Source organism: Ictalurus punctatus, chromosome 5, assembly GCF_001660625.3.
Source record: "Ictalurus punctatus breed USDA103 chromosome 5, Coco_2.0, whole genome shotgun sequence".
Taxonomy (NCBI): domain Eukaryota; kingdom Metazoa; phylum Chordata; class Actinopteri; order Siluriformes; family Ictaluridae; genus Ictalurus; species Ictalurus punctatus.
The window spans coordinates 8,626,443-8,652,920 of NC_030420.2; the positions used below are offsets into that span (position 1 = coordinate 8,626,443).

Below are 26,478 nucleotides of genomic sequence, written 5' to 3' on the forward strand. Positions count from 1 at the left end.
GTTGCCTCTGCCAGGAGGGTAAAATATCCTGGTACTTGGTGAAATTCATCCATCCATCTTCTGTATGGCTTATCCTACACAGAGTCAAGGGGAGCCAGGAGCCTATCCCAGGGGACTTGGGGCACAATCGTACACATCCATTCGCACCCTTAAAATTTAGAGCAGTGGTTCTCAAACTGGGTGCTGTGGCCCACTGGGGGTCTGCCAGACGGTACCAGGAAGGCCACATAGAAATCCTACAACATTTTTAAAAAATAAATTTAACCTGTATGCAAGTCAGGATTGTGAACCTGTACACTATGATGTACATAAAAATGAGATAATGATTAACACATGAAATCAATTAAACAGCACACTAAGACACACCAAACAGAGACAGCTGTTGATATAATAGTGTACAGTACTGTTAACCACACACTGATAAAACCTAAGACTATGTAAAACAGAATTTTTAGATAGAGGACAGTCTCTTATCTGAGAAAGTTCATACAGAAGAGCCTAGTGTTGTTAATAAATAAAAAAAAAAAAAAATAAAATAAAAAAAAAATTTTAACTGCAAAAATGTGAAGACTCTAGGGGGTCACAAAGGGATGCACCCTACTCAAGGGGGGCTTCCTGCTGAAAAAGTTTGAGAACCACTGATTTAGAGATGCCAATTGTGTTGACTACAGTTCAACCAATCTAGCATTATGCAGGGCTACACTAAAATTACTAAGGTAAGACTTAGCACACGCGTAAGAAATGCTATTATCAAGCACAAAATAATGTTTATTTATTTCTTTCATTAAACATATACAGTCTTTGTGATCAGAGTGCAGCTTTTTTTAGGCTGGGTTAAAGAAAGTAATGAACTGCATGGACAATTCGAAGCAGAAGCAATGAAACATGGCTTTCATGTAGAAAATGGTAACAACAAATAATCCAGTTCCACATCTGCTAAATACTTGTACAGACATGGCAACTGGATCAAAAATACAAGTAACAGAGGACAGAAATCTCGTTCTATAAAAAGTATTTCATCCACAGCAGAATATTCTGCATAACAGCCGACATAAAAAAAAAAAAATCCAATTCACACAGAATTGATGGAAGAATAACATGTTAGGGGGAAAAAAAAAAAAAGAATAATACAAAGCAAAATAACTGTACATACATTAATTACAAGCATCCTGTATAATTCACAGCTTGACAGAACCATGGCTCACAACCTCTTCGAATGCAGGGTAAAAAATGTGGCTCGATTTTGAAGGGTGTAGTTTAGAGCCTAAACATGCTGGTCCAAGTGACGAACTTGAAATTACAAAAGAGGGCAAGTGCAAAAGTTCCAGTGTAGCAAAGAGTCTAGGCCATCCCTATCACAATTCGATATTCTAATTTAAAATACTTGAAAAAAAACCAAGAAAATTCTGACTACTGAGTGTCACAAATGGATGCACTTGTGTGGTTTAATTCCTCATACCCCAGCATAACGATAAAGTGGCATCACAGTATCAAGATTGCAGGCTTGGAGTAGGGTTGGATTTTATACCTTTGGGTAGTTTGCTGGATTTTGACTAAGTGTATTGCTGTTTAAATGCAGTGTAGAAAAAAAGAAAAGAAAAGGTGACTCCATCTAGGACGTGTGCAGGGCCAAAGCCAATTATGCTGGTCCGAAAAGCAAATCAGATTAAGGAAGAGGGAAGTGCAAGAACAGGAAAGTCACCAGTATGCTTGGCCAAATCTCTCAAAAATGTGAACCCCTTATTGAAAATTAACATTAGCTAAACAAGAAAACCCAGACAAACACCTTAATGAGTAATTTAATGTCTAATACTCAATAATATATCACTCTCATCCAGCAGCAGAGAATATAGTTTTATTTTTGGTAGATTTTGATTGGGGCTGAATTTTGTACCTTGGGTGGTTGGTATAGTCAATGCTGCTCTCCTTAGTTTTTCCATATACTGGACCACCTGTGTCATTCTAGCAGCATTTTTAAAAAAAAGAGGAAAAAAAAAAAGCTAAAAAATTATATTAACAAGTGTAAACTAAATATTGCACCACCCTCCTACCTCAAAATATACAATACATACAATTCATACACCATTAAAAGAACTCACAATGGGGAAAAATGAAAATAACTTAACAAAACTCACTCGAATTAGTGTATGGCTCGCTACAGAGTTCTGTGGCATGCTAAAGTCACCACAGGTCCTCCTCTTTCACCTGGTTAGTGTATAAGGCTCATGACAAGGCTATCCTCAGCCCCTTCCTTTTCTTGGGATTTAGAGTTAAATTGCACTTAAGTACGTGAAGCCAGACTCCCCGTCCCATCTTACATATTCACTGCTACTTTGAGTAGCGTGTTCCTCTGTGAACGCAGCTTTTCAACCCCGCAACCCCCCCGCTTTACAAACAAAGCTAAACCTGGACTGAATTTTTGTAAACTTTACAGTGACCATGCAAAAAGTTTACTTGCCCTCCTATGGACAACATTCTCAAGCACTGCATCAAATGAAATTTTGCAGTAACAGAGGCTTGTCCAATATTAAGATATCAAAGACATGCAAGTGGCCAGTGTTTGAGGTCACAGTTGTGGAATAAAGATCTGTGAATACTTCTACTGTGCTTGTAATGAGAGGACTAACACCAAAAGAGCTTTTCAGACATTTTTTGGCGACTATGAGTCTTGTGTGGTACTTTGTCTGAAAAGCCTTAAATTGTAAACAAAACAAAAAAAAATGAAAAAAGGTTGAAACAAAAATAGTTATTACAATAAACAGTTTTCTACTGACTCAAAAGGATGCACCATCTTGATTGAAGGCTAACTTGCAGATTTTCATGGGGAAATTGTTAAACTCTCAAGGCACTACATTCCCCTTGATGCTTTTTCTTTTTCTGTGTCTTCAGTGTGGTCTGACACAGCACTCAGTGTATGCGTGCAAACAATTTCATCAGCCGACAGTTAAAAAGTAGAACTGTAACTACCAGTCATAGATTTGTCATTTCAAGTACGGATTATTTCCTATTACAAATAGGCACGTAATCAAATTTCATTTTATTTCTGATTTGTTCTTTGAAGTGTGTGTCATTTTTGTGCATGTACACTCTTGCAGCCATTGGTAAATGTGTTTCTGTCCATCTTAACCTTAGCAAACGGTGATTGCTGAGATGTTGTGAAAAAGACTGACAGAGACCATAAAATTATGACTCACTATGGCTGTAGAATTCATAAAGGCCAGACAAATGCAGACTTACTTGCACTTGTTCAAGCACACACACACACACAAACATACACACTATTTACAAGCTCTGAGGCTATGTACTGATGTGTCTGCTGTCAAATTCAGACTGTTGCTGACATCAATAACACTGGACCAATGCAACAGGACTATGGGTACTGCAGTTTCAGAGTGAGGCCTGGGGAACCTGCACACCATAGCATGTCTATGACAGACACTGATCATTTACCAGCCAACAAAACCAGCTAAGAAGGAAGTTACAGATATAACCAGGGAGTCACTGAATGATCGGCATAGTTCTAACTCATATAGCATAGTAGAAAGCTTTGCATTACAGAGGAACACCAGTTATGGTAACGATGGTATAGTTATACAGTTCTGGCACTGCCTCTGCATGTGGGGTTTTGCGAGCCATTCAATGCCATGGGAAAGGTTTGCACTGCAGGGTTAACCAAAGGAGGGAGGGGTGCACCAATACCCGATGCACCAATCATGTTCACTGGCCCCATTGTGCCAACTGGACAGGGGACCTGAGGCCACTGGGTTTGGTACCCAGAAGCTGGCATCGCCCCTCCAAAAGGGCCAGTGGGGAGCATATATGATGGACGGAGAATGGGTGAGGGGGTTTTACTGAGGGTAGGGGGCACGCTGGGACCTGGAGCAGCTGAGAGAGGGCACGGGAGAGGCAGCTGGAATGGCAGCAAATTTGGGGGCACAGAAGCCCTCATCTGAATGCACAGAAATGAGAAAGATGAGAGGGAGAGAAAGAAAGGTACAGTTAATATAAGGCTTATATAATATAAGAGAGAAAAAAAAAAGTCAAAAGATACAGATATCTTTTTGGCACATATAAATTAGGAAAGCATACACGGTGATATTCTGAAATAGTTCTACCATTAACATTATATACTACATGGCCAAAAGGATGTGAGCACTTGACCATCATATTCATATGTACTGTTAACATCCTACTCCAGATTTAGTCTCCCTTTTGCTGTTATAATAACCCACTCTTCTGGGAAGGCTATCCAGTAGATTTGTGGCTGTGGGAATTTGCCCATTCAGCCACAACAGCATTAGGGAGGTCAGGCACAGATAATGGACATAGAGGTCTGGGGTGCAGTCAGCATTCATCCTAAAGATGTTCAGTGGGGATGAGGGCTCGATGCAGGCCACTCAAATTCTTCAATGACAAACTTGGAAAACCATGTCGTTATGGCGCTCACTTTGTGCGCAGGGGCATTGTCATGCCAGAATACGTTCAGGCCCCTCAAGTCCAGTGAAAAGAAATTGTAAAGCTACAGTATTCAAAAGACATTCTATACAACTGTGTGCTTCCAACTTTGTGGGAGACCTACAATTTGGGGAAGACCTACATATGGGTGTGATGGTCAGGTGTTCACAAACCTTTGGCAATATAGTGTACCGATAGAGATAAGGTGACCACTAATTTCCTATGAATTTGAGCGATGAGAAACTTTAATCATGGCAAAAGCATCAAGCCCGTTAAAACACGTGACGTTTAGTGTTTTAAAATGGTCAGCGATTATACACCAAAGTAAGAAGCAAGTAAGCAATTTCTTATCAAGACTCAGGTTTTTAGAGTAGAAACTATGACTTCTCAAACCTAGACCTACTTAAAGTGAGGTATAGGGCTGACATTCATGATTGAAATTTCTGGTATAATAAAGAGTCATGCGTTAATGTCACACTTAGACATACAGTATAATACTTGTGCCATTTATTTAATGTATGCACACCTGAATAAGGATCTTTGAAAAACCTGTTCTCTTGAATACATACAAACCCAATTCCAAAAAAAGTTGGGACATTATTGCAAATGCAAAAAAAAAAAAAAAAAAAAAAAAGTCATTTGAAAATTCAATTCACCCTGTACTACAATGAAAACACATTATTAACACATTATTTGATGTTTTACTTTGTGAATTAAATTATATTTTTTGTTGTAAATATACACATTTAAAATATGATCACTGCAACACACTCCAAAAAAAAAAGTTAGGACAGTCGACTGTTTACGACTGTGTAATAAGTGTAAACAAGTGTAAAGAAGTGTAAATATGTGCTTTAATAACACTTAAGCGTTTGGGCAATGAAGATACCAGTTGGTTAAGTTCAGCAAGTGGAATTTTCCCCCATTCATCCATTCTGCATTTCTTCAGCTGCACAACTGTACGGGTCCTTCGTTGCCTTATTTCGCACTTCATAAATGCACCACACAATGGGAGACAAGTCAGGACTGCAGGCAGGCCATGTTAGCACCCGCACTCTCTGCTTACACAACCATGCGCTTGTAATCCGTCCAGAATGTGGTTTGGCGTTGTCCTGCTCTGGATGGCAGAATTTGTTGCTCTAAAATGTGTACATATCTTTCTGCATTAATGGTGCCCTCACAGATGTGCAAGTTACCCATGCCATGGGCACTGACAAACCCCCATACCATGACGCTGGCTTTTGGACCTGATGCTGATAACAGCTTTGATGGTTCTTTTCCTTTTTGGCCCAGGGAACACGACGGCTGTTTAGTCAAAAAACTATTTGAAATGTTGCCTCGTCGGACCACAAAACACGGTTCCACTGTGCTACTGTCCATCTCAGATGAGACCGAGCCCAGAGAAGTAGACGCCGCTTCTGGACAGTGTTGATGTACGGCTTCTGCTTTGCACGGTAAAGCCTTGACTTACATCTGTGGATGTAGCGGCGAATGGTGTTGACTGAAAGATTTACCAAAGCATTCCCGAGCCCATGTCAGGATATCCATTACAGACTCATGACGGATCACACGCATTCAGAAGTGGTTTCGGCCTTGCCCAATACGCACCGAGATTTGACCAGATTCCTTGAATCTTTTAATTATATTGTGCACTGTAGAAGGTGAAATGCCCAAAATCCTACCGATTTGTCTTTGATTACAACATTCCCTAAAGTGTTGGATTATTCACTGATGCATCTGTTGGCAGATTGGTGAGCCTCGACCCATCCTTGCTCCTGAGGGACTAGGCCTTTTTTGGAGGCTCCTTATATACTATGATTAGACGATTGCCTCACCTGTTTCACATCACCTTCTTATTTCAACTTGTCACATCGAGATTAGTCCTAAACTGCCCCTATCCCAACTTTTTTGGAACATATTGCATGCATCAATTTCAGAATAAACATTTATTTTCAAAAAAACTATGCAGTTGATTATGTAAAACAAAGACCTTGTCTTTATGTAGTTTTTTTTTGTTTGTTTAAATACAAAATATCTTTACAAATCACTCCTCTTTATTTTTATTAGCATTCTACATACTGTCCCAACTTCTTCGCAATTGCAAGTCAAACACAAGATGACAACTATAACGCCCTCTTTTGCGAAGTTAAGTGCCCTTTGTGCATAAATCATCTCACAGCTTTTCATTTCTTTTAAGAGTAAGGACCAAAATTGTGTCATACTTTTGTAATTATTGAAAATCTGTCATGTGCATAGCAGTGGTAAATTAAAACTAACATGTATTTTTTAAAAATCCCTCAATGCAACTGCTACAGTACGAGTAATGCAGAATATAATAAACTTTCCCAATTAACACTGCAGCTTTTTTTTTTTTATAATTTTTTTTTTTTTATAAAAAACACATTAGCTCTTTTTTTTTTTTTTCCTTTTTCTTGTATCTATTTATGGTAAGATTTTACTGTTTGATAATAAAAATATCTAAATCTGAAAAGAATACTGATTTTGGACCATCAAAAGGACCACCATTCAGGGGAAAAATTGCAGGATGTACCTGAACTGTGGCTCCACTCATATGCGTAGGCATGCCCTTCAAGTCCTGATGCCGTTGCAGCTGCTTGATTTGGTTAAGGGAAGGGCGGGACTGAGGGCCAGCAGCGAGCGTCTCTTTTGCCCAATCATCAACCAGCTTGTGCAAGTCTTCAGTGAATGTTCGCTTTTTGTTATTGCTGTTGTTAGTCTGAGCCTGAGCTAGTGTTGTAAACGGCTGAGGATCAGGTACAGGCATGGCCACAGGAGAGAGGGCTGATGGTTGATTGGATGCTGAGCTTGCTGAAGTTGTGCCACTGCAATGCGATGACCCTATAAAAGAGAGAGAGAGAGAGAGAGAGAGAGAGAGAGAGAGAGAGAGAGAGAGAGAGAGAGAGAGAGAGAGAGAGAGAGAGAGAGAGAGAGAGAGAGAGAGAGAGAGAGAGAGAGAGAGAGAGAGAAACAGGACACCTTAAATATGAAGAAAACACAAAGAAAAGGATATGACTTATGAGTAATCGGTTGGCTGCTTATTGATGTGAATCTGTCCATCTTTCTACTAGTGCACACATGCCTGTTATTGTCACTTTACCTAGCTATTTAGTTTTTCCCCCAGACAACAAGCAGCCAAAAGATTAAACTCCCCCATATAACTGCTGATTCACAACCTATAATCAAACATGCAGACAAAAATAACAGAAGCAGCACTTCATTGGAAGTGACACCATCCATTGCCATGCACTAGGGAGGGGGGGGAAGTTAAATCAATGAAGTGACAACACACTTCATTGTTGCATTTTTACACTCTTCTGCAAACAAAAGATATGGACAACGCTCACTCTTGTGATCATGCCAAGAGACAACAACAAAAAAAAGAAGATAAAAGGGATAACAAACGAAAGGAAGGAGGAGCTACAGAGTAAGAGTAAATGGGATAGTTACTACTACAGCGCTCTTTGCCTAGACATAGTCGTTTCAGAGTAGACCCTATAAAGAGGCAGAACAATACAGACACAGGGTTAGGGGCAAGGAGGGAGACGCTGCACACCTTTGCTCACTGGACAAACTGGTGGACAGCCACAGGCAGCAACCAATCAGTTAATAAATACAGGATCAGAAGGCGGTGAGGGGAAATTTATTTAGGCTGTATGCTTGGGAGCATGTGAATTATTGGTGAAAAGGATGGGCCCAAAATTATTTCAAACTGGAATGTAAAATGGATAACAGAAAATGGAAAACAGAAAAATTAATTAACCAATGTCCTTTTAAAAAAAATTTTTTTTAATTTTTTACTTAAAGTTTTTTTTGTTGTTTTTTTTTTTTTTTTTTTTTACATAAAATTTATTGATTAATTTTTATACAGAACACTGGTAAACGCAATACTGGAAACAATGTGTGTTTACTTTCTGCATTTTTCTGCTTTACTATGCACTCTGGAAGATATCCAAATGGGCATCTAGCGAATACAGGGAAACACCCCTTCTAAAACTGCACATCCAGGATAAGTGTAGCAAAATTTATTAATTAAATTCCTTCTATGTTTTTAACACAGAATTATGTCAAAACTCAAAGTGCCCTGTCTAGACATTGTGACAATGCCCAGTGTTAAAATCACTATAAAAATAAAACAATTGAATTGAATGTGTATTTCAACACATTTGTTTACTCACACCTGATGAAGGAGCTTTGACCTCTACAATTCAAGAAAAACAGGACAAAGAAAAAATGCATCAACTCCAACTCCCTACCACAGACTAGATCCTCAGAAAGGTATGAGCAGGGGTATGCAATCTCTTGGAAGTTGCTCACGCATTTTTATTTTTGTAAGAGTCGGATCAAAATTGTGTCTCACACAATTACTCTGAGAGGCTTTATAAATACTGTCCCTGATCTGTATCATAAGAAAAACCAGCTTAATTAATGCTCAATATTATATTGAGCACACAATTCTCTTACAACAGAATGGTGGTGTTTTTTTTTTTTGTTTTTACAGCAATTTGTGCCTTTGATATCGTTGTGTTATATGCTTCCACCTTATGAGGCCCAGCACCACTTACACCCACTTAATTTCCTGATTTCCATTTTCGAAAAAAGAAACATGATATCACACTGTATTTTCGATTTCCGTTTCTCTATTGCGACTCAGCAAATTATGTTGAAAACATACTTTTAGCCATTTATTTAGGAACTAAATTTATTTATTTATGGCTGTCCATGTTTAGTAGCATCCAGGGCATAGTTTTAGCAGAAAATCACACTAAAATCTTGTTCTCCAAGATGAGGACTGGGATTGGTAACTTTAAAGAGGGACCCATGCGTTTTTATAATTAAATCAATGGAAAAAAAAATTAAGAAAAATTTAACATGTCCATTAGACATCGTTAAGATATTTATTTTATATTTATATTTATATTTATATTTATATATATATATATATATATATATATATATATATATATATATATATATATATATATATAAAAAACATCTTAACGATGTCTTAATATATATCAAGAAGATTATATAATCGTTAAGATTATATATAAAAACAAAAAAGATAGGGAGAAAAGAAAAGAATGAATCTTTTCCCTTAAACAGGTCAAAACAGGACAGGGTGCATTTTTGCAATGCATCTAAACCTCTTTCCACTAGTGGGAACATGACTTCTGTATAATACTAGGCCAATCACTTAACTAAGAGTTACAATACAACTAAGAATGAACACAACTTGAATATGCTAAGGGAATGGGAGTGTAAAGATATATTTATATATTCTCCACATTGAATACACTTGTGTATACTCGTGGGTACTGCACGTCAGTCATCATAGCTGGAGGTGTTCAAGAAAAACAAATCGAGAAACAGTTGAAATCAAGTTCCACTTAAAACCAAATTGAAGCACAAACTGTTTGGGGAGGGAAAAACTGTTCTACAAGAGTAGCAGAGGCAGCTTTTAATTTAAAAAAAATATATATGTAAAGTCATGCAGTGTAGAGCCAGAGATGAGGAAGTAAGGTAAGAATTTGAAATACGGCCCTGACGGTCTCCAAAGTGAGCCTGGCTTGTGCCTCTGGCATGCACGTCTTCCGATTCCAAACATGAGACAGCGTGCCCATCGTCCTCTTATGCCGGTATGGGGCTTTTTACATGTGAGGACAATCAGTGAAAAGAAAGAAACTACATGTACAGAAGATACAAAGGCTTTGGCAAGACACACATATTTAATTGTTCTTTCGTGTTCTCAAAAGATTCAAGGTTTTGGAAAGCCCATGTTTGGGGGAAGACACAGTTAATGTTATTTGATACGCAGAAGCAGCGCAAAGCGTTTGTATGAATGAAGTGATTGAAAAAAATAGGTGCAGGAATGACCAAGGAAACATGATGGACAAATGAGAATGGATGAAAATCTCTGCAATGAAAAAGCTGTTGTGTGTACAGGGGGGAAATTAAGACAAGTTACACATTGGGAAAGAAAGAAAGAAAAAGAGAGAGAGAGAGAGAGCGAGCGAGAGAGAGAGAAAGAGAGAGAAACAAAAAGGGACTGTAAAGACAGATGGGATGAGTGAAGTAAAGTAGGAAAAAACAAATACAAACAGATGGACAGAGACACAGGTCCACTGAGGAATCTAGTGCGTGGTTTGCTACTAGATTTATAGGTGACTCTCTCGGATGTTTGGTGGTAAACGGTCCAGCCTGTGAAGAACGAATATAAGAGGTAGAGAAAAAAGAAAGGAAAAAAAAGAGAGAGAGAGAGAGAGAGAGAGAGAGAGAGAGGGAGAGTGGTGTAACAGCGAATACATCAGATTTTAGAGACCCGCATCATCTCAGCATAGACAGTAAGGCACAGCCAAATATTATAGGAATAATGGTCATGTTCATGGTGTGTCTTGGTTTGCGTGTTTGGGGCTGTTGCTCACCATGTGGCAACACTGAACTTCTTAAGCTGGCCAACAGTACCTCCTTGTTCTTAAATTATACATAACTGTCAGCAGAATTATAATACTTGTATGCAAGGTATGAAAATTGCCGTGTTGTGTGACCGCGTTCGTGTAATATAGATGCAGTAACTGATAATGCATCTAAACTCCTAATGCAGCTAATACTTTGCAGCCTTCTTACAGGGCTGTGTGAATGTACATGTGTGTTTAAGATGTGTGTGACACACAGATGAAGGGAGCCCTTAAGAATGCTGCGTAATATGTGATCATGCAAATTCATGTATTAAGCACTTTGACAAAGACTTTATATGAGCATGTGTGTGAGTGAGTATGAGAGACACAAATGTAGATTATACACAGACACAGCAAGGGCCTATATATGGGCAGAGTATGCGTACGCATGTGTGTGTTACCTTGCCCTTGGAGCGCATGTGGGGCTGAGTCATAGATGTTATCAGAGGACAGTGAGACTTTGAGCGAGCATGGCTGCTGTGTTTGGACTGGTTGTAGAGGTTCAGACACTGGACTCTGCAGTGCGGCCATGCTGGAAGCCACAGAGCTGTTACCTAGAACTAAGCTTTTAGCTGGAGATCCTGATATGCTGGAACAGGTCTCTGCTAGAGAGAGAGAGAGAGAGAGAGAGAGAGAGAGAGAGAGAGAGAGAGAGAGAGAGAGAGAGAGAGAGAGAGAGAGAGAGAGAGAGAGAGAGAGAGAGAGAGAGAGAGAGAGAGAGAGAGAGAGAGAGAGAGAGAGAGAGAGAGAGAGAGAGAGAGAGAGAGAGAGAGAGAGAGAGAGAGATTTAGCTTTAGAAAAATAAAATGAACAATACAGTCTACATAAGCATGCACTTAGACTTGCCTGGGCTGCTGGCATGGTTAGATTTGAGCTGTTGCACGGTTGGATTAAGTAGTTTGCACGCTTTCAGCTTGTTTTTGGAGGTTCGGCGGCGGCGGCCAGTGGGAGGTACTGCATGCGGGAATCCCACACTAGGAGGCACGGGTCGTCCAAGCCGTGAATAAAGCTGCTCGAGCTCTCTTCTCTGATGGGCTTGCAGCTCAGAGATTTCCTTCATATGCCTGAGGAAGAGAAGGAGATATGGACCCATGTTTCTATCATGAAGCGTATAGGGTTTTAAGTTTAATCGCCATTGTAGAGTGCGCACTGATCAGGAACAATGTGGCTTAAATGATTAACAGAACCAAATAAGTTCGTTTCAAAATATTGCAGGTACAAGTAGAACTTATAATTGCAGGAGCAAGAGTGATTTTGTCAAACTTTTTACGAGAGTAGGATGTTCTGGAGGAGCAAGTGGGATTGGTCGGAATTCCTTCAGGAGTGAAACTCAAACAGTCCCACACAGACCTCTACAGTGCACCCTGTAGCCCAAATTACATACAGACACATGTACATAACTACCTGGTTAACGAATGTTATACTAGCTGTCAGACTGTAATTTTTTAATACTCAAAAAGTAAACGTCGTCCAATTGATCGGTTTTGCTGATTGACACCAATAACCGATTGCTAAAAATATTGGTTTTTGGCAAAAATCCACATCGGGTGCGTCTCTTGCGAGAGCGGTTCAGAAGGGTTTGCTGTCATGATACAATACGAGAGTGGTGTCTAGAGGCCACTGAAAAATTTTCTTGTGTTATTTGAAGTGTTTATTGTTGTTTTTGTAAAATTCATTTTGGATGTCTATGTTTATTTGTTATTTGGAGTGTTAAGGTTAAGTTTGGATGGATATGTTAATTACTTTAATATATATTTCATTTAAAAAAATTACAGTACATTTTCATGGTACAGTCAGTACTGTTTATTTTTGTAACAAAATTGAACAATATTTTACTTCGAGTGTTATGTTCTTGTTCAGTATCAATTTTCAGATAATTAAATAGGTTATCAGAAGGTACTGCCCAACTATTTATTGGTATCGTTAAAATCCGGTATCGGTTGACAGTTATTTATTCCATTTTGCCCTGAAGATAATGTGTTTCTTGTCTGAAGAACGTGCCTCGCTTTTAATATGGCCTGCAACTAATTTTTAGGCACTGGCAGACAAATATAATTGTACAATGTCAGCAATTAGGTAATCATACTTGATGATGCCATCTGTCACTATGCTTTATGTCTAGTGCTTTTAAGAAACACTTTAAAGGGGCTAACAGCTGGCATTACAGCTGGCTCCACTGACAACATATTTTGCACTGCAGGCTCACTAAGCACAAACCCTTATTAAGGGTTTCCTTGTTTGCATTATCATCGGTGGAAAATTACAAATTATGACAGCATTATAACATGATGCTCTGCTGAACATCATTTACTTGACTGGAGGTGTTTAGGCATATTGGCATATTTCAAACTGAAATAAATCAATTTTAGAAATCAAACTCTTTTTAGACATTCAAGTATCTGTATGAACAACGTGCATTCTCTGTGTTCAGAAAAAAAGCGTAATGGCAATAAATGCATCTGAGATTTTTAAATTATGTAAACAAGTACAAGTTGGAGGTTGTGCCTATCAATTTCTGAGCTGGTGAAGAAACAGGAGCATGTATATTAACGCTTTAATTACTTTTCTCTGAGTTTCTGCAGCTCCTTTTTCATGTCGGCGTCCTCAAACTCAGAATCGTTATCACTGCTGACATATGCAGAGTGAGCATGGCTTGAAACACGTGGAGCATGGCCATTAAGAACTGGTGGACGACTGGGCGAATCAGAGCTCTGCACGCTGCTGCTGCGGCCAGAGCGACGAAAGAAAGCCACGGCACGCTTTACAAGATCACTTCCACTGTGCTCTGATTGGCTGGTAATGGCCTGTGCAGGTTTATGGGGCAGGTTGTCCTCTTCACCCGAATCTGTAGAGAGGTGGAGGCCATGCTGTGCTGCTGCATCCATAGACAGGGAGGTCTGAGCATGAGGCATTGAGGTCAGGGCCACCACACTGGAAGTGAGCATGTCCTACCAAGGAAAAAAGAAGCAATAATTGAACTACATAAGTGAAAGCCTATGTTATATACAACAAAACAAAACAAAAAAAAAGAGACCAGAAGTGCCACCCAGAGGACAAATGTTCAAACCAGGAATATAATGGTATGCTGGTTATATTTAGAATCGGATCATATACATCGGGCATATCTAGAACAGGATTATTTACACCGAACATATCTAGAATAGGATTATATGGACTGGTCACATCTAGAACAAGATTATATACACTGGTCCTATCTAAAATATGATAATTTACACTGGACATATCTAGAATAGGATTACATGGACTGGTTCTATCTAGAATAGGATTATATGGACTGGTTCTATCTAGAATAGGATTATTTACACTGGTCCTATCTAGAATAAGATTATATCGTTTAGAATCCAAGGAAGCACATCAATTTGAAAACCTCAGCATTCAGCAGAAACACTTTCCCCAACCGACGCAATAAGAACACAGTGAAGCGTACGTTTCATTAGAAAACTCTCATTCACACCTGATAGAGGTTTGGAGGAGCTGAATAACGATTACTATGGCGCATTTGCATGGTTTGGCCTCCATTCTCATTTACAGTGGAAACTCCAACATTTGTGGTCACTGCAGCCTCTTCTTCTGTGTGGCCAGGTGCTGCAGAACTGCAGGAAGTTCTGCTCTTTCTGCCACACTCCAAACTCTGGACAATATCTGGTGCCGTTGGAACAACCTAGAGATAATGACTCCAGTAAATGCAAATGCAATAGATTAAAGGTCAACAGATTTATCGGCAAAAATTCGCACCAACTTTTTCCCGGTTGCGTTAGTTGTGGGAGCGGCTGAGAAGGCTCCACAGTAATTATAGAGGACAAGAGCGGCCTCTAGAGGCGAAATAAAAACAATCACTGATGAATTTTGTTGTGTTATTTGAAGTGTTTTTGATTTATTTTGGATGTCTCTATTGTGTTATTTTGAGTATTACTTTTCTTATTCATTTTGGATAGATATCTTTTATTTACTTGACTATTGATCAATAGTTTGTTTATATATATATATATATATATATATATATATATATATATATATATATATATATATATATATATATATATATATATACACACACACACACATATACATACATATACACACACTAACCATCAATATATACATTTTTTATATATTTATTTCATTTTAAAAAGTACAGTACATTTTCATGGTACAGCCAGTACTGTTTACTTTTGTAATAAAGTTCAGCAATATTTTACTTGAGTGTTATGTTTTCATTCAGTATCAATTTTAATAATCGGTTGATTAATAGGTTACCGCCAGGTACTGCCCAGCTTAGTTATCGGCCACTATCAGTTGACCTCTACAATAGATAGCAAAAAAAGTCCTCCTACCTGGAAACGGCTTTTCGAGGTACGGTGTCCATCAGAGTTGCCTTCTAAATCAGTTGTCAACTGCCTATTTAAGGCTAACGAACAAATACGAGTTTGTTCATAAATCAGTCATTTACTGATTACTCACATTCAGTTCATTCAGGCTAATTATTTCCTTTAACATGGAATAAAGTAAACCTGGTTTGAAATAATCCTAAAGAAATTTCTCCATAGACTAATGCAAAAACATACACAGACACACCACTTACGGGCAACAGCAGAGTCACTCAAGGTACCGAGACTATCACCCCTCTCTGGAATCTGAGGCTGAAGAAAGGGAACAAAAGGGGAAAATCAAACACTGGAACTGAGGCAGAATATTAGGATAAGTACCACAACAGATCAACCAAATAAACTGTTATTTGATCATTGCATTTCAGCAGGTTTGTCTTCACTGGCAATTCACCACAGGACAAAATGTTCTGGCTTTTCTTTAACAAATTAATTTTTTGTGCTATTGCACAGACTATGTTTTGTTTACATCAAAGTATTTGAATTCTATGAAGTAATGAAATGGCATCCTTGCTAATTAGCTTGTGGAAACATGGATTTCAGATGTATTCTCTGCTTATTAATCACTGAAAACTATTTTGGCATGTATAGAAGCAGAAACTAAACTACCAATCAAATGTTTAGGCACATGTGATAAGTGTTTTGTCAATTTACTCTTAGAATAACAACAACAACTAAAAAGAAATACATCATTCTGTAATTAGTGTCATTTCACTGAATGGCTAATGCTGATAACTAAATGCTTAGAGGTATTTTTTTTCTTTTTTTACCAGGACCTCCCCTCTTCTCAGTGGTCCATCGTTGCTTTGGCTGTCTGATACTGGAGGTGAGCCAGGAGGATCTGAGGTGGAGCTTGTACATTGTGAGGGATTATGCTCCTGGTACAGAAGATTTCTGAGTTTCTCATCAAGTGTCTTTATCGTCCTATCGGTGAACTCTAGTCTAGGAGGCCCTTCCCCATCAGACTCCGCTGGTCCACTCCCTGGCTGTGTATGAGAAGTGGTAGGCCCTGACGTAGTAGGAGGACCTTGTTGTGTTTGATGGGCAGGGCTCGGAGGTTGTGACTGCGTAGGAGGTGGAACAGGTGTGGAAAATGGCTGCTGAAGCACTACTGGTTGAACCTGGCTCAAAGATGTGTCTGAGACAGGGTTGGGGTCATGACTGGCTGGCTGTGAAGGGGGTACATTTTTAACGATATCAGCCTGGGAAGTGGGAGGGGCGATAGGACAGCATGGTATGTCAGCAACCATGGACATTCCTGCTGAATGAGTGCTTTGAGGATCATCCACTGTTTGGGTGTGTTCAGGGGCACTGAGGGCGGCGTTAGACAGTAGTGGTTTGTTCTGGAGAGGTCTGGCTTCGCCTATGCTAATGTCTTGCATTTGAGCTGCAGGTGTGCCCTCTGGGTCTGAGAGTCAGAGAGAAGGGAAAAAATTAAGATTAACCTAGATAAACCAAATTTACAAGTAGTACTGACTCAGCAAGCTGCATTTATTCAAGAACACCACAAGCTAACCCTTGTGTGAGCATATTAAGTGTGGAACAGCCTGATAAACTCACAATATAATGACCTTACAACTTGCACTGCATGCATATATACTTAACTTGAGTTGCTAGCCCAGAAACACTACAAAATACAACATTCATGCTATATTCTGCAGCACACAAGCTATCCAGCCTGTAACGCACACAGTCAGTCACTGATTATTATTGCCATGAAGCAGATGTGAAAATCTTAGTGGATTAACAAACTTAAGATCATATACAATAGTAATGCCTGTTCTTAATGATTATCTGACACTTGAACATAGATTAGTGCAAGAAAGCAAAGCAGTTTATGCTCTAATCCCCTACATACCTTATGCACGAGCTTGGTGTGATGCCAAAAAAAAAAAAAAAGAAAAAAAAAAAAAAAAAATAAAAAAAAAAACCCACCACAGGGTGGTTCTCTGGAAACGAGCTTTAATCTCAATTGTCGCTCTATGCATGGAATCCACTCAAAACTTTGTTCAAGGTTGATTATTTTTCTCTTTAATTTTTTTTTATAATAACAGTTACTTACTATTATTTGTTAATCACTATTATCCTCAGTAATTTATGCAAAAATACAGGCAAATGAAAAAAATACAGACAGGCAAACTGGTCACTGTTATGCTATGGAGGCATTTGTTTTGCTGCCACTTTGGGGTCCACGTGTCAGGATTACAATAAATTAATACATTTAGTCTGACTCATCAGCTTTAACATATGATGAATCATTTCTCTTTTAATAGGAGTGGTCTCTTCAAGGATGACAAAATCAGCACAAGGGCTCACTGAATGGTTTAATTAGAATGAAAATAATGTAAAATATGCCATCTCCTGACCCACATGAACACCTACGGGAGCTTTTGGACCAATGCATTTACACAGCACTCTCTACCACCATCATTAGAGCATCAACTGAGGGAATATCTGTTGGAAGTATGGTCTTTACCCCTCCAGTACAGTTCCACAGAATCTATCCTAAGGGGCACTCAAGTTGTTCTGGTGGCCCACAACTTACTAAGACTCGATGTTGGTTTATTCTTGGTCATACGTCTACAGTTTAATTCCACTGTTTTGAAAATATGCTACCTGGTTACAGTCATTGTACTAGCACACGAGTACAGATATGTACCTTTGACGTGAGTATAGATTTATACCTTTGGCTGTGATGTTGTCTTCACCGTTATTTGTGGTCTCCGCCACAGGGCAGATGATGAACCAACGTTTTCCAGTGTGAAGTACTAAGACAGACGAACACACACATCCATTACAACACAAACAGCTCCACACATGCATTCCTGGTCAAAATCAATCTCAGAAACTGAGAACATTTGACATCTGTGACATGTCGCACAGTACATTACTCTCTCTTTAAAAGCTTCCCATTATCATATTGTCCAGAGCATATGTACCCTTTCTAGTAAAACACCAGACTGTACTATATAATTTGTGCAGTGTCCCCATTCGTTACACAATGCTTATTTATTTATTTATAAAGCCAGTGGCCATGTGTAACTAGAAGCATGGCTCTTCTAAAATGTATTTACATAGGTTACATAACCATATACATACATAAACAAGGATATACTGTACATGAATGCTTAGAACTGTCTTACCATTTTGCTGGTATACCAGTTGATTAGACTGAGTTTGCTGGGGATTTGCTCCCTAGAACAACCAACATGAAAAGCAACTACTTCAGTTAAACATTACATACATGTTCAGGTATTTATATATCCAATATACCGTATATACACACTATCATTTTAGTGCTCAAGTTATTTATATCAGTCTATAGCTGAACAGGTTTTTATTTATTTATTTATTTATTTGTTAACCCTACCACTATGGTTTGGAAACACTGAAAAATCAGGACTGCAAGTAAAAGTCAGTTTTGATTTATAATTAACAATAAATAAAATTTGCAGAACAGAACTTTATTCAACCCCTGAATCGGTCACCCTGTGGAGCTTTCTGATAAACTTGTTCAATATATTCTACATAATGTGACCCATGAGTAATTATAGTATGCTTCAAAACCATACGGTCTTTCCCAAAAATCTGTTATTCAAGCTACAGTTAACAGTCATCTAATAATACTGTACCAGATTTACTTCAGTTTTTGGATTGGTTACAGTCCAGAAATTTAAAAAAAAATAAAAAATAAAAATTCATTTATTAATTCAAATGAATAAAATGATTATTCTTGGAGCACCAGCAGAGATTTGCAACCCTGTGCACGATGTGTGGTCTGGGTTAGCTGAAAGCATATTTCTTTTGTTTTGTACAAAAATATGGTAGAAATATGACTATTTAGGAGCTCAGGAGGCAGGATTTAGGTTGTGTTTAGTGCTGGCTTAGTGTAATTCAAATCTCAAGCATACTTTAATGTGTTCGTAAATTGTTTCTATAGTAACAATTCAAAGGGATTACATATATTACAATATACATATTGTTGCCATTTAATAAATTAAATTAAAGACTTTGTAACAGTCAGTGGTAAAGTTGTTTAAGCAGGGTTGGGAATGTTACTTTAAAAATGTATTCCGTTAATTACAAATTACTTCATTAAAAAAAAAAAAAAATTGAATCCAAGTTTCGCATTATGTAATGTAATCTGATTATTTTTGGATTACTTCAAGGTCACATGTAAAAGTCAAGAGAAAAGCAATATGATCTAAAATACCTTTATTTAGAGCTTAGTTTAGCGCTTAAAAACATATTCGGTGTTTGGATTTGTTTTAATAAAATAAATACATTGGCTGCTCATGTGAGTCACAACCTGAACCAGAACTACAATCGAGCAGCTGTCTATAGTGTGTTACGTCAAAAGATTAATTTCTTTGGTTTTAAATGAAGGGGGAGGGAAAAAAAAAAAAAAAAAAAAAAAAAAAAAAAAAAATTGTAATCCTGATAGTATCCCCCCCCCCTTTTTTTATATCCTGATTACGTAATGCCGTTACGTATATTCCGTTACTCCCCAAGCGTGTTTGTAAGTTCACAACCATACAGTTTACAGCCTAACCATACAGCCTAATTACCATCAAAAGAGGGAGGGGGAGAAAAAAAAAAAGACCAAAGTAAAACAACAATTGTTTAACTATAAACTGAAAAAAGGTCATTTTTGTCAACTGATGTGGTACAAGAGGAATAAAAAACATTTGGGGTGATAACAGGATGAGCCTGTTTATTATTCCTTACTTACAGCACAGCATTCATTTATGCCTTCAGCATTAGTTTTTTATGGCAAAAGAATCTTCAAAGAGTATTAAAGTTTATTGTTAAGCATGGGGAGGACATTTGCATTTCATTCCTCTCTGCACATTTTGCCTGTCAGCATTATTTTCCTTACCATAGGAAAAGTGCTCACTGGGGGAAGCTTAATAACTATGCATCAAAAGAGGTTGACTCTTAAATCTTTAATGGATGAAGGAAACAGTGAGTACTGGCTGTCAGGCATTAAATGATGAATCTTACACAAAGACAGATGGCACCCTCTAGGCACTGGGAGAATATTTAACAGCACAGCGTATAAGAAAACTCATCAGGTCCCACTTCCGTCCCACTTCAGTCCTAATAACTAGAGGTCGACTGATTGACCGGGTTTTCCGATAAATTTGCACTGATAACCGATTGCTGGAACTACTGGTTATCCACACTGAGTTTTTCCTAGTTGTGCCAGTTGCGGGAGCGGCTGAGAAGTATCCGCTGTCATTATGAAATACGAGAGCGGCCTCTAGAGGTGAAATAAAAAACCATCACTGAAACTTTGTTGAGTTATTTGTGTTTTTGATTAATTTTGGATGTCTCGATTTTTATTATTTGGAGTGTTACTTTTTGGTTCCGTTTGGATGGATCGGTTATTTACTAATGTGTTAATTTATTTCTTGGTACAGTCAGTACTGTTTACTTTTGTAATAAAGTTCAACAATATTTTACTTTGAGTGTTGTGTTTTCAGTCAATATAAATTTTAAAAACTATCGGTTTATTAATCAGTTATCGGCAGGTACCGCCCAGCTTAGTTAACAGTATCGGTAAAATCCACAACAGGTCCACCTCTACTGATAACCCCACATATATTTTGAGTAAATAGTTGTACAACTATACACGTTATCGAATTTATTAGGGATGCTCCGATCAGGATTTTTGCAGCCGATATGATTACCGATTTGTTGTAATCATGATTGGCCGATACTGATCCCGAGGGTTCAAGCTTTATACAAGTGATATGTAAGCTTTCTGTTGACAGTCACTATTAACCCCCCCAAATAAAGTAATACCACAGATGCTGCCTTGGTTACATTATTTACAGTAATGTTGTAGGCTGATGTTTTAATTGAGAATGAAATAAATAAGCGCAACAAATATTAACATTTTAATAGGCCTTTAAAAAAAAAAAAAAAAAACATACATGGCAAATGTTGAATTTTTCAATGATTCTTGAGACTTCGTAATAATTCCACACTGGGGTTGACATATCTGCAGCGCTAAAGTTTATCATCATGTGTTTTACGACCTCACGTTTTACGTCATCAAAATTGTGACTGGTTTGTGAGATCAGCCAAATTCAGAGACTACAGATCGAATCATAGAATGTGATCAGCCGATACCGATTGGCGGCCGGTTGATCGGCGCGTTCCTAGAATTTATGAGCAGATATACAGCTGCGATCAAAATTATTCAACCCCCATTGCAACCAAGGCTTGGTTGCAGAAGAAGTCCTGGAAGATTCTACCGGGCCATCATGGTCAACTGACTTGAACCCCATAAAAAAAAATCTTTGGTGAGATTTGAAGGCGGTGGTTGCAGCACACAAACCCAAGAATATTACTGAACTGGAGGCCATTGCTCATGAGGAATTCCTCAGGAATGCTGCCAGAAGCTATGCAACTCATTTGCAGCAGGTCATAACAGCAAAAGGGTGTCTACTAAGTACTAAAGATGCTTGCTATGAAGGGGTGAATCATTTTAAAACTGGAGAAATCAAGTTGCATTTTCAGCTGAATTTGGGGAAACCACTTGAATCATTCATTGTGTTGAACTGTTTCAATTGTTTTTATTTGATTTGTTCATTGCAAACAGCTGAAAGTCTGTAAACTTTGACAATAAATCTGATTTGCAATGGGGGTTGAATAATTTTGATTGCAACTGTAATTGTGTTGAATTCTGCAAACTGGAATAATTTCCCTAAAAATAATTAGAACTGTGACTCAAATGCCTTTGCATTTACTGAACAGACAAAATGTCTTAGTGTTTCCAGGCTCACCTCAAAACCCGAACCCCCTTTGAGGTTCTGATGAGGCTGTGACAGCTGTCCTGAGCTCTTCTCTCCCTCAGCATCTTCATTCAGGATGTCCTCAGCCTTCTCCACTATATCCTTCAGCTGCTCAATGAACATCTCCTTCTCAAGCAGCAAGATAAAGTCATTCTCAACCTAGGGGAGAAATATGTACCAATTTAAAGAAAATACAAAGAACATTAAGTCTGTCCTTAAACATAACAGACAACAGTTTGACAGTTAACTTTTGGAACAGCTGTCAGCAGAAGGAGTAAATGGCAAATCTCTTCCCCAATTTTGTGGCAGTCAGGAACAGCAAGCGATATTTTGTGGTATGGAGGGACAGACCCTACCACAATAAAAAAAAAATATCATCTATAGATGTTTAAAGGGATTTAGATGCAAATCTGAATAACCGTAAAGCTGTGTGAAAATGTCCATTGTTAAAAGCACTATACAAAAAGAAATCAAACTGAAGAGGTGAATAATTCAAGAAAAATCAAAGAAAAATAGTTATAAAATAAATCACAAAATGATCTGTGTTGCAGCCCCCCAGTGGGCAAGAGTGGTACTGCAAGGGGAATATCTTTTTATCACCATTAAAAAAAAACTAAACAAAAAGATCATTTTAAACATAAATATACATTTAAAATATTGTTACAGCACAGGGACATGCAGGATCAGTGTACTCCAAGACCAGGGGTGGGAACTTTTTTGTGATCTAAAGTAAGAAGACTATTATATAATGCTACACCGTCATACTGTTATACAGCTGAAGGTCTTGAATTATAGAAGTGCTGGGTTAAGAAAGAGAACTGATGACAAATTAATATTTAAATGCATCTCTCATAAGACAAAGAGTGGAGGAAATAGGACCAGATACAAATGCAAAGCAGAGATGACAGATGGGTAGTTTTATCAAAGCAAGAAGGGAAAACTAACAGGATAAAGCACACAGAGCAAAAGAAAGGTTGACACAACCTCTGAAAACTGGGCAGTGTATTCATCTAACAGATTTACTTTTTACAATGATGGTTGTGTGTAGATCTATACAAAAAAAAAATATGTTTAAAAAAAAAAAAAACCCACAAGATATACAACTTAATGATGCATAAGAAGATAAAAATCAATGTGTATAAAAAGAACAAGGAAAACATGTCAATGGGGGGAAATAAAGCCGGCCGATTAATGAGAGCAATAAACTTACCATGTATGTGGCAATCTCCTCTGGAGCATCTCCATCAAGGTCAAACTTAAAGGTGACCATCTTGTGGTTGTGAGTCTCCAGCTGGCATTCCACCATCTTGTCACCCGTGTTACACACCTACAGCACGCCAAAGAAATTCAGTATTTTACACGTCACCATGACTGGTTCAATTAATCTTCAATTAATATTTACAGACTCAAAAATAAATGAAGGTCTTTGCGTCATTGCCACTACCCAATATACAGTTGGGGTAAATATCTGCAATGAGTATGAAAACTCCAACTATTACTAACTAGGCACATTTTAAACAGTGATTATGGCTTGTTTTCTGGCACAGATTTCAGATTTTTGTGGGAATTCCCATTTACATGTATTACAAAGAATGTTGTTAGAATTCAAATAAAAAGTTCTTTTCAGTGAAATTAAATGTAAATAAAATCTTTCCACTATGGTACAGTGAATCCTGCTGTGAACAGCAATGTGTGAAAGAGCGCTTTCAAAGAAGCAGGTTGCATTTGTGAATGCTACTGTACAGTCGTGCCAGGTTTTCGCCATTTTGTGATAACAAATGAACGCAAAATCAAGCAAACTCCAGAGCAGCTTGCAATTTTAAAAAATCATTTAATGAAGATTTTCCTAAAATTTGGGCCAAGATGCGTCACGTGATGTTATCACAACGCACGTTCAGCCAAAGCATATCATAGCAATTTCGCTAATTCTAGTAGTTTTCCGCTAAAAAAAATTGAATCTTGAAGAAAGCCACAGGAAAATCAAGCAGTTTTGGCCACAAGAATCACAAAAAAACAACTGAAAACCTGTACAGTCTGACTGAGTCTGGAGTTGAACATTCTCCATTCATCATTAAGCTAGAAGGAGCTTCCACTCACACTGCACTCTCAGGTTCATAATGGAAAAATTTGCACATTTATTCCATCAATTTACTTAGTTTTTTTGTTAATAGTGTAGCCCAAAACAGCCTAAAAATACCAATGTCCTGAAACAGTTTTTACTTTAACTATGGAGGGAGACAAAAAACAAAAAAAACCTATTTTTTAAAAATTAGTCACTGAATAATAAATATTTGTCCCCTAGTCTATTGTATCTTTCTATTGTAACAGCTTAGATAGTTCAGTTCCTGCCTATTCAATTCAACAACCACCAGTCAAATTACGGCTGCACGATTATGCCCAAAACGATAATCACAATTATTTTGATCAATACTGAGATCCCGATTATTCATTGATTTTGGGGACAACATTTATTGCACTTTCACATTTAAATAAACAGACCACTGCTTTCACCTCCATGTTGTGCTACATTCCTGCTAATGTACAAATCTTTGCATCAAATTAGACTGATCCTTAAAGTGCATCAAATCTTGTAGAAGCAAAATATAAATAAAATTCTATCCAAAATATAGGATAAATAAAAATAAAAAGGTCAACCAAATGAAAATATGAAATCAAATATAAGAATATGCAACTAAATGAAAACAATTCAGGCGTATGCAGAAAAGGCAATAACAGTGTTTACAGGAGGAGAGACGCAGCCAAATCACCCAATAGAGAGGTGCAGGGACGACGTCATTTTGTACCGGAACCCAGAAGTTAGCATCACACCGGTTCCCTCGACAAAAACCCAATAGGATTTTCACACAGACTTTTGGATTCTTGCAAAAATATAATCTCTGATCAAAAAAAGCTTACAATACTAACAAGTTTTGTCCATCAAGATAATTTTCACAAATAAACACAACTTTTATGAAGTTTGAAGCCTCAATACAATCGCCAGAAATAAACAGCTAACCGTATGCTCGTATACCGTATGAATCTTCAGCCACGTTTTTTTGGGAATGTTGCACAGCATACCTGAACCAGTTTATCTGCAAAGTTTTTTCCTGTTCATGATGATGTCATTTAATGTCCCCGACAACGTCTGTAGTCCCATTTAGCAACTTGATAGTGTCATGATTTCCCTTCGCACAAAGCTCTGGAGCACACAGCACGCTCTGAAACCTGAAGTGAAGCTCACAGCGCGAGCGCTAAAATGCTAACTCGTTTCCGGGTTTTGCCGTTACAAAATGACGTCACCCCTGGGCCGCTCTATGTGATTGGCTGTAAGTTTAGGAAGCGCTTGACTTGATCTGCAGTGGAGTTTTCTACGAGCAGAGGACAAACTTTAAACGTCAATATCACACTCGATCATGATCATGTAATCGCGGGCAGTCAAAATCGTAATCGAGATCAATATTCGATTAATTGTGTAGCCCTAGTCCAAATGTCTCATTTACCCATATACTGTACAATGTACAAAAAAATTATTCTACTGAGCATTTTTAAACTTACAAAATGAGACAAAATTATAGCCAAGTACATTATCATTAAAACAAAACAAAAAAAAAAGATTGGGCACATTCTTTGTTTTAAAGACATTTTGATAAATACTAAACGTAACGTAAATAATGAAATTAACACCTATGTGCAAATTTATTTCTGAATCAAACTGCATATTTAAGAAGTCATTTTTACTTAAATTTACATTGGTTCCCCAAACAATTAGTTTCATTTAGAATATAAGAGTAGCATTGAGAAGCTTGGTCTATTTGGGAGTTTTAACAAAGACTCCTGGGTGAAGCTCCTTCATTAAGTTAGTGCAGAAGATGCCAGAAGAGTGTCCAGAGCTTCATCAGGGTTTTAAAACATAACCGTTATGATTTAACATACTTCTTGGTCAATACATAATTCCATGTGTATCATGTCATCATGTTATGTTTTTTATTATTATTAAAAAAAAAAAAAAGAATGGGAAAAAAAAGAAAAACATTTGTATGAAGCAGATGTGTCTTAATTTTTAACGTTATTTTTCATTTAACATACCACTTAATAGGGTATTACTAAACTTAGCTGGGAAATTCTCTCTCTTTGTTCTACAAGCTTCAGGCCCGTTTGCCTACTCCCACCTATAAGAGAGTAAAAACATCCCAATCCAGTGACTTGCGCTTGTTCGTGTGAGATCCCCGTCCTGATACATGACTATTTCACACCTCTTGTTTTTAACTAGTCAGGACTTGCAAATACCATGGCGGCATGTTACCTCGCTGTTCTCATAGCTGATAAGCGCTTCTATGA

General features: G+C 37.8%; 1 protein-coding gene across 3 annotated transcripts in view; it reads right to left on the minus strand.

Annotated features, from left to right (window-relative positions):
* Positions 1-747: 747 nt before the first annotated feature.
* LOC108265865 (serine/threonine-protein kinase WNK2) overlaps positions 748-26,478 on the minus strand; it is a 61,572-nt gene continuing 35,841 nt past the window's right edge. For 2 of the 3 annotated variants that reach the window (XM_017468653.3, XM_053680171.1), the window contains 13 exons: positions 23,351-23,467; positions 22,132-22,299; positions 18,481-18,532; positions 18,022-18,105; positions 16,108-16,745; positions 15,535-15,592; positions 15,287-15,360; positions 14,407-14,613; positions 13,494-13,879; positions 11,778-11,995; positions 11,333-11,536; positions 7,007-7,314; positions 748-3,949 (listed from right to left, as the gene is read on the minus strand). In XM_017468653.3, the coding sequence (XP_017324142.2) occupies positions 3,590-3,949; positions 7,007-7,314; positions 11,333-11,536; positions 11,778-11,995; positions 13,494-13,879; positions 14,407-14,613; positions 15,287-15,360; positions 15,535-15,592; positions 16,108-16,745; positions 18,022-18,105; positions 18,481-18,532; positions 22,132-22,299; positions 23,351-23,467 (2,874 nt within the window). In that variant the 3' untranslated portion in view covers positions 748-3,589. Of the gene's footprint in view, positions 3,950-7,006; positions 7,315-9,552; positions 10,675-11,332; positions 11,537-11,777; positions 11,996-13,493; positions 13,880-14,406; positions 14,614-15,286; positions 15,361-15,534; positions 15,593-16,107; positions 16,746-18,021; positions 18,106-18,480; positions 18,533-22,131; positions 22,300-23,350; positions 23,468-26,478 lie in introns of those variants that run through there. The other variant, XM_053680170.1, reaches the window with a different exon arrangement.